General features: G+C 33.2%; 1 protein-coding gene across 2 annotated transcripts in view; it reads left to right on the top strand.

The window, feature by feature from the left end:
• ktub (Tub domain-containing protein ktub) overlaps positions 1–13,956 on the top strand; it is a gene marked incomplete in the record, with an annotated part of 57,914 nt that overhangs the window by 11,781 nt on the left and 32,177 nt on the right. For both annotated transcript variants that reach the window (XM_014428698.3, XM_067052908.1), the window contains 1 exon segment: positions 5,705–5,872. In XM_014428698.3, the coding sequence (XP_014284184.3) occupies positions 5,705–5,872 (168 nt within the window).

The raw sequence follows: 13,956 nt of genomic DNA, 5'->3' as shown, positions 1-13,956 counted from the left end.
GCTATTCGTTCAATCAGAACTAATCCAGGAGGGACCATTTACAATAGACTGTCTCAACATTTAGCATATGCAGATGATGTAGTCATTGCCACAAGAACCCGAGCATCATTAAAAGGAACATTCCAGGAATTCAAAGAAGCAGCATATAAATTGGGCCTTAAGGTGAATGAAGACAAAATGGTGTACATGAAAAGCTCAAGAGAGGATAAGGAAGGGAATAGCAAAGTGACGTTCAGAGACCACAGTTTCAGTTCTGTGAACCAGTTTAAGTACCTGGGAAGCCTGGTTACAGATGATAACAAAGTAGAGAGCGAAATAGAAGCCAGGATAGCAGCAGGAATACTGAATTTTAGAGCTCTCTAAAAGGATGAGAGTGGTCATTTACAAAACCATCTTAAGGCCAGTAGTGATCTATAGGGGAGAAACATGGCCTTTGACAAGAAAAGCAGAACAGATGCTCAACTCCTGGGAGAGAAAGGTATTGAGAAGGATACGGGAAGGAGTTTCGGGGAATGGAGTTTGGAGAAGAAGAAGAAATGAGAAACTGATAAATCTATATGGGGAACCCTGCATCATAGCGTTAATTAAAAGACCAAGATTAAGATGGTTAGGACACGTTGAGAGGATGCCCGATGAAAGGATACCCAAAAAGATGGTTTATAGCAAACCAGTTGGAGAACGGAAAAGAGGACGTCCCCGAATCAGATGGCTAGATGATGTGGAGGAGGATTTGAAGCTCTTGAATGTTTACAGATGAAAGGAGAAAGCAAGAGACCGTGTAGATTTGTTGGCTGTTGTGGAGGAGGCCCGGGTTCTTGCAGGACCATAGTGCCATAGTAATAATAATATATGTATATTAAACATACATATTCATATACAACAAAGTATGAACAGTTTTAGACAAATATTAAATAAATAAATAAGATTATTGAACAATATACAATGATTTTTTAACATATTTGGTCTTATACTTAAATTAGAAGTACAATAACTGAAAAGTATTTTATATTTTAATTAATATATTCCTACATGCCAAATAAAGCATGTTTCGGGTAACTCAAGGTCAACCGAAAGTCTGAATTGGATTGGGGGCTCCCATAAGAAAGGCACTACCAGCATTAAAAGCTTACCTCCTCCAGTGCTCTTGGTGGGAAGAGAAGCAACCTGTACTAGAGAGCCATCTTGTTTGTTTTTTGCCAACAGCAGTTCTCTTTTTTCTTTTCTTCACTATTATCTTTAGTGCAAATGCGCGAGTAAAGAGACTCTGAAGTGCTGCCCCCCCTCCCCAGAGCTGAGAAAGAGAGATCAAGAAATGAAAGAATTCAAGAAATAAGGAGGGAGTAACTGGAAAATGGAGTAAGTTAACCTAATTCAGCATAATTAACATCCATCATCATCATCATCAACCACATCATTAAATCTATAGTTTTCCATAGCTCAGTTATTCTAAATTCATTAACACATCTAACAACAAATGTTTTATTTTGGCCACCCCCTACTACCTGTAACTTAGACAATAGATTTTCTTTTTCAGTTAACCATGTTTTATTTTCATTATATACAGTCCACTATATCCCACCAGCTAATCAAAAGTGGATGTGCATCTGGGCTTCAGTGGAAGGCGTACTATAAAATTAAAATAAGATATAAATGGAAATTTGATGGAATAGAAAAGCAATTTACTGAACTGATGGTCTTTTTTATATTAAGGCTTAATGTACCGCTTCAGGGGACGTATCAACATTAGTAGAATTTACTTTTCTATTTTCTACTGAATGGATGTTCCGATTTTGGATCTGTAAAGACAAGGGGAATACAAGGACTATTTGTAAATATATAATGTATATATACGAATGTATGCGTATGTTTATATATATGCTGTATGTAGTGTGTATATATATGCTTTTTTGTATATTATGTATTTTTTGTATACTTTATATATTATGTGTTTGGTTTTTTATATGTTATGTATTTTTATCTATCTATTTTATACATATATATGTATTTTTTTTTTCATTTATATTATTGAACACTGGGTGTGTACATGAGTGGGGTGTTGGTGTTGATGACCGGTGGGTTTTACGCCTTAATTTCTGAATAAACAAACAAGACAAGGCGAACATTACTGTACCAGGCGGTAGTGTGATGGTGGGGGTAGCAGAGTTAGGAAGCCTACCCTAACCTACTAGTAGTTAGTTCTAGCTCCTCACTGTTCACTGTATCGACTGTTTCTTCTGTTACGATCAACGTTGAGCCAGTGTTACAGCACTAAACTATTATATTCTTTGTCTTTCTGATATAAAGAAATTTAAGGTTCACTATGCCTTGTAAATGTTGTGTCTCTTTTTGTACCAGCAATTATTCCAGATCTTCTGAGAAATTGGGTTATATTGCAACATTTCATTTCCTGAAAGAGAATAATTGCTGAATTGATTCCCAGAAAAAATTGGTCGCTGTTTTCAAATTCAGTTGTTTGTATCAAACATTTCACAACTGACGATATAAAACCATCGTGTTTGAATCGTAATTCCACTACCCCTATTCGTCCTAAATTAAAACCAGGTTCTTGCTTTACACAGTTCCCTAACTTGCAGCATTATTTGTCGAAAAAGCCCGCAACTAAATGAACAGAACCTGAGGAGAGGAGAAAAACGAAAGAGAAGAGATAAAGAAGCAGAATTATTTGAACAAGAGGCTGATAAAATTAATTTGTTCAGTTTTCTAGCAAATTCATCATCATTAAAACTGCAGTTACTGATTAACGAGAAAGCGATACTTTTGTTAAAATGCAAGAAAATTCCATTATTATTTATCAACTTGAATTTGAAAATTATAAATTTAATTATCATATTGAAATTACTGAAAATTTGGATTCAAAATGTTTTCATTGTAATAACCAAAATTTTGTTAATGAAATGCAACTCATTATTGGTAGCAGTGACATTAAAATTAATAAGTGGTCAAAATTAAAAAATATGATTGCCTATTTGCTTAGAAAGGAGTACGTTCCTTTATCTGATACTCATGTAGACAATTTAAATATGCATTTTAATTAAATAAGAGATAAGCTCATTGATCAAAACGAACAGATTAAACTTTCTCAACTAAATTTTTTCAAAGATCAAATAAATTTACTCTTTAAAATCAAAAAAGATATTCCTCTAATATGATTATTACATCGGCCTTAATTTACTTCCAGTCTACTAAATGTTACAAAGTCATAAGGGCTAATAATATTTTAACTTCGCCTTATCCAAAGTATTTACAGAAATTAGTATCAGCCTTGCGTGTATCACCCAATAAAGACGACCACAACAAAAATTATATCAAAGCGATAGCATCTAAAATCAAATCAGAATTTGAACAATGAGTGGGAATCTATTGTGAACTGAAAAATAATTTTTTCCAAAATAATATTATGATTGGAGTGATAAATTATGCTGAACATAGCAGAAAGACAGATATCTAAGAAGATATCAGAATTAGAATTTGTGAATTTATCTTTTCATAATTATAAACATTAAATACAGATTGTTTTATTATAAATTTCAAAATTAATTAAGATTAGTTACAATCCTCATTTCCCTTTTGTATTAAGAATAAAGTGAGAAAGTACGAGAGTGGAATAAGATTACACTGACCCAGGGTATTGAAACAGGCCTCCTAACGTTAGAAGGCTGGCAAGAAGTGGGGGTTGTGCTCCCGCCTGGTGCAGTAGAGTTCGCCTTGGTAAGGAGCATTTTGTGTTTTTTGAATATAGAATTTACTGAAATTAGGTTTTAAAAACAGAAATCAAATAATAAGGAGAAAATGAGTTGCAAAAATATGAGTTAACGATTATTTTTTTAAAATGTGGCCTTATAGGCACTTGTAGAACCATTCTCTGAAACCAATGAAACATTCCTCGAAATTATCGCATTTATACAGCGATCGCAAAGAGAAAAATACGTTTTTGTTTACAAATGGAAGGAAGCGGTATGAGGTGGTTACCGACTGGAACCACAAGGCAACTCGAACGGCTGCAAAAACTAACTTTCAATACATACATGAAAAATACATAAAAATACTGGATTAGTTTGAAAAAAAATGGATTAGTTTGACAGTTACTCTATACTTATTAATATAATAACTGTTACCCAATACATAGTAATCTAGTTTTAATGTAAATGTTTTATTTTGTCTAGAGAAGTAGGACATAGCTCTAATAAGGAGATATGGTAAAGATTTTTGAATTCCCTCGTCTGAAATCTTCGATCTTGACTATAATCTCTGAAATTCTCTGCGATTACTCTTGTTATGATTGTTTTCTTGACCTGCTCGCTTTCCCTTTCTTCTTTAGAACACTATATCATGTGTGTTATTATCTTTCTGTGTTATAATCAGTAATTCTAGCCATTTTAGTATTTATTTCTACCAGAAATATTTGGTGAATGTATTTTATGTTTTAGAAAGTGGAGGAAACTTATCAGAGAAGAACGATTGAATCATTTAAGTTACCAAATCATGAAATGATATTCTTGTTCTCAATTTAGAGTATGCTCAGAACCTGCCTATACCAAAACTAAATATTTGCTATCAGTTTTTTAAAATACTTCTTTGGTTGTATGTATCCAATGTACATATACATTATAACTGTTCATATTTCTATACTTTTACGGAGTTGGAAAGAAACAAAAGGGACCAACTCTGTTATTTCCTTTTTGATAGACTGCATTTCTAAAATCATCAGGCAATGCCCAAACTGCAAATAAATCATTTTACTATCTGATGCTGCGGGTACAGAATAAAAATCCATATCATGAAGTTTTGTTTTTGATTTGCCAACTCAATGCAAGTTTACTCACTAATTTACAGTTAGTGATTTAATTCCTAAGGTCATTCTTTCAGAGATTGTGACAGTAACTTTGACTTAATGAAAGGTATAATAAAAAAAGACATCATTGAATGCATGAAAACTTATTTGAAGAACATTGTTTCTTTCCCCCTTTTATTTACTCCGTGACCCACCTTTCATAAATGAATGAGAAGAAGGTTTGGAGACTTTCTCCCAAAAGAAACCTACAACTAAGAACAACGACAAAGTATGTTATATTGAAGTATAAATCTATAGAAAAACTTGCATCCAAAACCTAGGATTGAGGTACGATTCCTTTCAACTACATGATCAAATTTTTTGCTGCCAGTTTCTCTTTAAAGAATTCACCACCAGTTCCTTTGATCAAAAATAAGATTGATGATGTAAAATCTCTTCTGAATTATGCCAAGAAAAAAACTGGAAGTTTTATGAAGACCGACCGGTTCGAGCAATCTGAATGCACCAAACTGTTTCTGAAGAGGATGATTCTGGAAACAGTACTGAAGATAGAGAAGAAAATTCGCAAACTTCAGCAGATTTTTCATTTTTAGGATTTTGTGCCATCTAGTCAATTAAAGTTATTATCAGTTGATATCAAAAAATATCTTCCAAAAATTTTGTTTCCTAGCTTCCTAACAAAACGACTGAGAAGGTGAAAATAATTATGTTTAGAAAAGATTCCTAAAAAAAACCTTCCTCTGAGTTAGTTAACTATGTTTTCCTATATTGTTTCATACTGTGAGCTTTTACTCAAAACATCATTTTGGATTATACCTCCTTATTTCAGCTGTATTCTCGAGTACATTTTAATTATTCATACAATATACTCATGGTGTCTAATTTTTGTAGGTTTCAGAAATTCAAGGTGATTTTTTTGGAAATCTAGAAAAATTTGTCATGGAACCAGCTGCTCAACATGTACATTATAAATGCCGTATAACAAGAGATCGTAAGGGTATGGACAGGGGACTTTATCCAACCTATTTTCTGCACTTGGAGAGAGACTATGGTAAAAAGGTATTTTCAATCAGAAACATTTTTAATTCAATATGTTTGTAATTTACTTGATATAGTAAACACTCTTGCATCTAGTATTCTCTTAACTTTAGTTCAGTCAATTTATACCTGATGAAGGGCTCATGCATGCCTAATGTTATGGAACTCTAATTTTTTAATATGTTGTGTGGACCTAAAGCAAGAAATCAAATTTGCAGCTAAAACCATTTAAATATTAGTGAAAAATTATATAAAAATAAAAAGAATATAAGAAGATTTACAATCATATGTATATATAAAAAAGAAATAACATATAACATTGGATTTCAAATGAATAGGAGAAATAATAACACGTAAAAATAGACAGTGTTTATACTTTGAGTAGTGAGGACACGTTGTCTACAAGCGATAATTCACAGTTTCATTTATTTATGTTATTTCTTTTCTTTACAAAGTATATATATTTTATTTATTATATCTCTTTGTTTATTTTGTTTTTCAAGTTGATATGTTATTTTTATTTATTTTTTTAAATATTAATTTTTAAACATAAAATCAGACGATATATCTGAATCTCCCCACTTAAAACTAAAAAAAGCCAGATTTAAAACATGTAATACAAAAACTAATGACAAAAGAAAAATGTATAAGATTTTTCATAATAGAAAGAGTCGAAACAGATGAAGAGGGAAATTCTTTGGATTTGAAAAAAATTTCGTCTTTTTTTATTTATAAAAGTATAAATAATTTGATCGGAAAGGTCAAATTTGCTAAAAAATTAAAAGTTGGAACCCTCCTAGTAGAAGTTTTTATAGATATACAATCATGAAAACTACTAAGATGTGAAATCTTGTTAAATAAAGTCCTGATTAAAGTAGAGCCACATGGTTAATTGAACCAGAGCCAAGGTGTCATATGGTATCCCGATTTAAATTGTTGTACATTAGAGGAAATAAAAGAAGAATTAAAAGCACAAAATGTAGAAGAGGCTAGAATGTAGAAGATAATAATTAACTTATAACGTTTATTAACCACACTATTCCACGAGAAATTAAAATAGGATTTTACAATATTACTGTAAAACAATATATTAGAAACCTGATTAGGTGTACTGTCTGTATGCGATTTGGACACACAAAAGCGATATGTAAATAAAATCCACTTTGTTGTTACTTTTTCAGTGCAAAAAACCACCAAATTAAAATGTGTGATTTGTCCCGGTGAGCACGAGTCTTTTTCAAAAATGTGTCCAACTTTTACTAAGGAAAAAGAAATTAAGACTATACAGGAGACCGAAAAAATAACCTATGTAGCAGCGAAGAAAAAATATGAGTTAATGTACCCATTACCCACACAATTTAACTTTTCTAATATTGTCAAAAATAAATAAACTGTAAGTGTTAGCGTACAAACAGAAGAACAAGACAGTAATTTTATTAATAAGAAGTCGTCAGAGACCACTAGTAGATCTCAACTCTATCTAACATAAGACACAGTCCTACTGTTGTCTACGAACCCCCCACCATAACCCAACCACCTCCCACTATACCCTCCTCTCCTTCTCCCATCATTTCCTCTTTACCCTCTCCTTCTTTCATCATTTCCTCTTTACCCTCTCCTTCTCCTATGATTCCTTCTCTACCCTCTCCCTCCGTTTCCAGTATTCCATCAACCCCTTCTCAAAAAGTCCTTGAAAAATCACGATCTTCCACCTGGAAACAGAAAAAGACTGAGGAAGCTAAACCTTCTCCAGATTTCCAGAGAACCTTCTTCAGAAATAACCACTACAAACTAAATTTCTGTTCCTCACAATAGTACAGACAAGTCAAAAGGAGAATGGACGAAAGTCAAAGAAAGGAGAACAAGAAGTAAAACAAGAAAACAGAGCCAAGAAAAAATGGAACACGATTAATAAGTAAAATATAGTCGATATTTACTGTCACTTTTTCTATTTTAAACTGATTATATATTAAATATAAAATTTCTATATAATTTTTATTATTATTTGTTGGGGCGAGGGGTTTTCCGACCTCTTCCTCAGAGTTAAATGTTCGCTGGTTTGAGTTAAAATAAAATGGAGGACCTGAAATAAATATCATAGACAAAAAATAATAAAATAATGAAGAATATGAAATAATAAAAAAATAACCTTCCAATTGATACGCAAATTTAATTAAATTAAAATATAAACAAAAAAATGAACTGGTGTGTTGTTACATGAATGAAGTGTGAAGTAAAAAAAAATATTTTGATTTTTTCAAAACCAAACCAGGGTCAACAATCAATGGTGGTGGAGTGTCCGTGAATCCGTGACTGCCGCATCTCACACCGTGCCAAAGCCTCCTGAGATCGCTCCAATGCTTCCTAAATATTTACTGCCATCTGCCTCATTTGCGGTTATGGAGGCACTCGCTCCACTGCCTTCGGTATCGTTCTGCACATGTTACACCTCCGCATTGTATTTATACACACTAAACCTCCTTATATCCCTTATTTTTATGTATCAAATTAAAATTACAAAATTACTTATAGTTAAAAAAAATAAATAAATGAAAAAACACAAACTTATAACTAACAATATTGAAAATCACTTGGAAAGTTGCCAAAAAAATTTACTTAAATAGAAACAAATATTTTGGTCTTTAACAGTTATTATTATTTATTTATTTATTTTTTAATTTTCATTTGTCTAAAATATTCCGAACTAAACCAATTTTTAATCACCATTAATGTTTACTTCATTAATTTCTAAATATTTTCTCCATTTATTCATGTAAAGTAATTTTTTCTCTTCTTTATTTTATTTTTATGTCATTATTACAATGGAACTGTAACAGATTTAAAACTCATTTTAATGATCTTAAGGTTCTGATTAGAGATATAAATCCATTTTCTCTAGCCCTCCAGGAAACTAATCTTTCAAATCATGACGAAAGAAATGTAAAAATATATAGGAAAGATGGGCCATATACAAATCATGGCCCTCATGGAGTACTTCTTGCCATAAACCAATCAGTTTATTCCAAGCTGATCTAAATAAATACTCATCTCCAAGCTATAGCAGTTAAAATCCATATAAATTTTACCTTATCAGTATGTAACCTATATCTGCCACAGGATCGTTTTATTGAGTACCAACACCTCTTAGACATATTTAATGAACTACCTCAACCTGTCCTTTTCATGGGGAACCTGAATGCCCGTTTGCCACTGTGGGTTTCTCAAAATCTTAATACGCAAGGTAAAATAATAGAAAAATTCATAGACAATACTAATCTCCTTCTGCTTAACACAGAGGAACATACTTTCCTTAGATATGGGACTTATTCAGCAATTGATCTTACACTCGGTAGTCCAACGTTGTTTAATTATATAGATTGGACAGTTCTTACTGATTTGCACGGCAGTGACCATTTCCCACTTCATATAAAATTTAAAACAATGAATCATATGCATACCAAGCCGAAATGGGTGCTAAAAAGAGCAGATTGGACTCTTTTTACGTCCCTTGTCTCCTCACCACAAATTCATTCATCCGTTATGGACACTGATAGAGGTTGTAAAGCCCTTACTAACAACATTATAAGGCTGCAAAGGCATCAATACCGATGACTTCAGGATCCCCAAGAAGATCGCTTGTTCCTTGGTTTAATGATAGGTGTTTAACTCAGATATTCCCTGGATTAAAAGTTGGGGGATATTACCCAAATTACCAAATATTATGCTAGTAAGCTGGTTTAAATAAAGAATTACTTGTAATTTGCTGTTAATGATGGAGTGGACTGTTTTTATAATAAATTGATATCATGCCTTTCAAATGAAATAACCTCTATTCTTAAATAATCTTTATTAAAGCTTTCTGAAACAATTTGTTATATGGTTTGAACAAAAGTGGTTACAATATATGTTAGTTTGTTGGTTATAAATTTGATTTCATTACAGTGATTGATGAAAGTATGACACTTTACTTGGTTGAGATATTCTTGGAGCTTCAAGGTTGGTTCTGGTGTGAATGTTAGGATGGAAGAAGGGTCCTCTCTTGTTTCTTTCTCCTCATCCCTCTGCCGCCGCCGCCTCTCTTGCCTGGGTGTGAAGTTTTACTCTCTCATGACCATTATCAGAAGAGACCTTCTTGAAATGTTCTATCTCTTTCTTCCCCTGTACAGGTCAAGATGGCTACTCTGTTGGTTCTGACCCCTTTGTTTCGGGGACCAAGATGGCTGACCAGGCCTCGTACCGCTTATCTTTGCCACTAGATGGCATATATTCTATATATAATTCCACTAAAAATACCATCGTTGACGAAGGAATAGGTTCTGATAGGACAGATAATGAAGCTGCCATACATTATATTTATTATATATTTTATACATTTTCCCTATGGGAATTAAAACATAACTTAAATACCGTCAAAGGCAACAAAGCACCCGGACCTGATCAAATTCACTATGACATGATGAAAATACCCCCAAATAACATGCTAAAATGGCTGCTTGACTACTACAATCATGTCTGGTTCACTGGGAAATTCCCAAGTACCTGGCAGGAATCAATAATAATTCCAATTTTAAAAAAGGGATTTTAAAAAAGCGGATGGCAACCAGCTACCGATCCATATTCCTCACAAGTTGTGTCAGTAAAATAATGGAATGTATGGTCAATAAAAGATTAATGTGGATAATAGAGAGCAATAATTTTTTACAATCTTTCCAATCTGGATTCTGCAAAGGTCGATCCACACTGGACTATCTGGTTACACTGGAGGCTGAAACCAAATATTCATTTATGATATTCGACAACACTCAATCGCGATATTTTTTGATCTTAAAAAAGCATTTGATAATATCAAATATGACATAATCCTTAGAAAATTATCAGCTGTCGGAATCAAAGGGCAAATGTATCAATACATAAAACAATTTCTTTTACAGCATCACTTCAGAGTACAAATAGGATACAAATTTTCCGATGACCACGAACAGACTAGCGGAGTCCCACAGGGTTATGTTTTTAGTCCAACACTATTCTGCCTAGCAATTAACGATTTGGGATTCAGCTTGCCAAGGTGGGTTATACTGCTACTATTTGCGGACGATCTAGCCATAATTGTCGATCGGTGAATACAATTACCATTAAACATAAATTACAGAAATCAATCAATAGAATTAATAACTGGTCACTCTCAATCGGTCTCAAGTTCTCACCTGAGAAAACCAAATGCCTCCATTTCACCCAATAAAGAATAACCCCACCATCTCCTAAACTATATTTAGGCGGTTCTTTGATACCCTACACAAATAACCACAAATTCCTGGGGATGATATTTGATCGGAAACTAAATTGGGAAACAGATCTCAACATTAAAATCTTATGCAATCAAAAAATTAAATATATTACTTAGCGGAATCTCTTGGAGCTCAGACAGACACCCACTTATCAAATTATACCGGACTCTGGTATGCTTGAAGAGGGAGTATGGATGTTTCATTTACGGCTCTGCCAGACACTGGATCCTAGCCAGACTAGAACATATCGCAACCGGCTCATTTCGAACTAGCCCCATTCTTAGTCTGTGTTATGAAACTGGACTACCTCCTCTTTTATTCAGAAGGGAAAAAAACTAGTGATAAACTATATTTCAAAATTATACCCTCAAAACCATCACCCTACGCATAAATACATCTTCAAACCTAAATATTCAAATTTTTTTAGAAATAAAACTCCCGTTGGCAGAAAGAACACATACTGCTATTGAGTTCTTTAAAGAAATACCTCTGTGCATCACAGAAGTCCTCAATCCTCCATGGATACACAGGCTACCAAATACAATGCTCCAATTATCCCGATTGCCAAAAGGTAGTACGTCACCTACTGAATATAGAACTAGGTTCTCACGTTTTTGTCAAAATATTCCAGATCCTTTTTTGATATATACAGATGGATCAAAATCTGACGAATCTACAGCATCCTCTTTCATCACAAATAACTCAACCCATAAAATAAAACTGCATAAATTATGCAGTGTATATACAGTTGAATTACATGAAATAGCCTCAGCACTCCACTTCTCCATGACAGTGACGTGTACTAACATAGTTATCATTACCGACTCTTTAAGTTCATGAAGATTATTTACCCGAAACACTGGAATGAAAGCCCGCCAAGCAAATTAAAAACTATTAAAAAAAACCATTAAACCATGGACCACGTCAAACCGTTCCAATCACAGGGAGGAGGTAGCTATTGCCAGATTAAGAATAGGTCATACTAATTTAACTCATGCATATCTGATCAATAAGCAACCACCACCAAAATGTCAATACTGCAACAGTGTACGTACGGTCAGTCACATATTTGAAGAATGTCATTTCTATTCCATGAACTTAAATAAATTGGGAGTGGGACCAAGTGTATTGGATGCTTTGAATTATGACCAGAAGAACGTGGAAATTTTCTTTACGGTTTTGGATTTCTTAAAAAGAATGGCCGTTTAAATAAGATTTATTATCCGAAAGTTTGTTATACGTACTAAATAAATAAGTAATTATTTAAAGTTACAGTTGGGGGAGAAACAAGGAATCTGGTAAACAACGTTAGAGCAATATTGGAGAGGAATATGATCCTTAGTATCAGTAAAAAAGTAAGATAGTTTATTTTGAGACTTGAGTCCAAGGCGTAGTGAAGGAATGGTTGTTTGTAAGAATTTTTTGTATGTTATCAGGGATGTGGGGGAAGGATCTATTTAGTAAAAGATTGGGAGGTTGTCATTCAGAGTTTGGAGAAGGAGGGGTATGTGTAAGAAAAATAAAAATGAAATAACCGTTTGGTTCTTGGTGATAGTCTAGAATACTAATTTTTGCACAAGGCCGTGGAGTAGTGGTGGTCCAGCTTTATCTACTCTTTTATAGGAAGGTGTTTGTCCAATCAGTACCTAAAACAAAAGGGTGTAGAAGGGACTATTGCCAATGAAGATACTGATAGTAATATTATTGTGATAGATTTATCATGAAGACCTTCATCTAGTTGTCTTGGTAGGAGATGTAGACCTACTTGTTCTAATGAAGGGCTTAATTGTGTGCTGTTATGAGAAACTATAAGTTACAGTTGTAAAACTTAAAGGGTAAAGTGCTTTACCCTTTAACAAGCTTCTGGCAGTTTACTGTAACATTAAAGATTCAGATGAAAAAGAAAATTATCCCACCTCTGATCTCGTACTGGTCATCCCTATGAACATTAGAAAAAAGTGAACTGGCCCCTACTTTGTTCAAAACTTTATCTCAGCCAGGAGGGTTAAAAATTATAAAATAGTCAGAACAAACGTTTATTTATTTAATTCAGATTTTACTATAATTTAATAATAAAAAAAAAATTATATTTTACCATATGAACAGTTTTTTTAAGTAAGAGTACAATAATTTCTTTGTGGTCTGTATGCTTTGTTTCTGGTTGTGATTTAGTTTAACCATGGGTGTTAAAAATTATAAAATTGTAAGAACAAAATTTCATTGGCTTCTGTACATCCTTTATTTGTTTGACTACAATTTAATAAAAATTTGATTGTTGAACAGTTGTAAAAGTTTTGAATAAAAGTTCCAGTGTGCTCGGTTCTGAATGTTGTGGGTTCAATTCCCACATGGGGCAGTTAAACATTCATTTTTCGGCGGTCCCAAAGAATGAATCTTGACACTCCCACTTTGGTTAGTACGCGGTGGCAACCTAGGTAGCCGTCAGGGGTAGGTAAAAGGGACCACTAGGCCCACTTGCCGGATTTGTTCCCCCCACCAAATACCAGTACCAGTAGTAAAAACTGAAAAAGGTTTAAAATTGTACAGGTTTCAGGCTATTGCATTGGTCACACTTGTCTTTCAAAGCTGCAAATTTGGTTTCTTACTATTAATTTATGTACTCACAACATATTAAATTATAAATAACTTGACCTTTTGCACGTTTGGTTGTATTATAATTTGCCTGGACTACTGGTGTATAACATAATTTATGTTATTTATTTTAGATTCTTAGTATTATTTTTAATTTTATGGTATTATTAAGTTGGAGAATTTCCTTTTCACAATATTTGTTATAGTGACCCTTCCTGGACTTATATA

This window comes from Halyomorpha halys, unplaced genomic scaffold (assembly GCF_000696795.3).
Source record: "Halyomorpha halys isolate HHAL.00 unplaced genomic scaffold, Hhal_1.1 Scaffold742.1, whole genome shotgun sequence".
Taxonomy (NCBI): Eukaryota; Metazoa; Arthropoda; class Insecta; order Hemiptera; family Pentatomidae; genus Halyomorpha; species Halyomorpha halys.
Note: the sequence above shows the minus strand (reverse complement) of the source record. Positions and strands in the feature narration are given on the sequence as shown.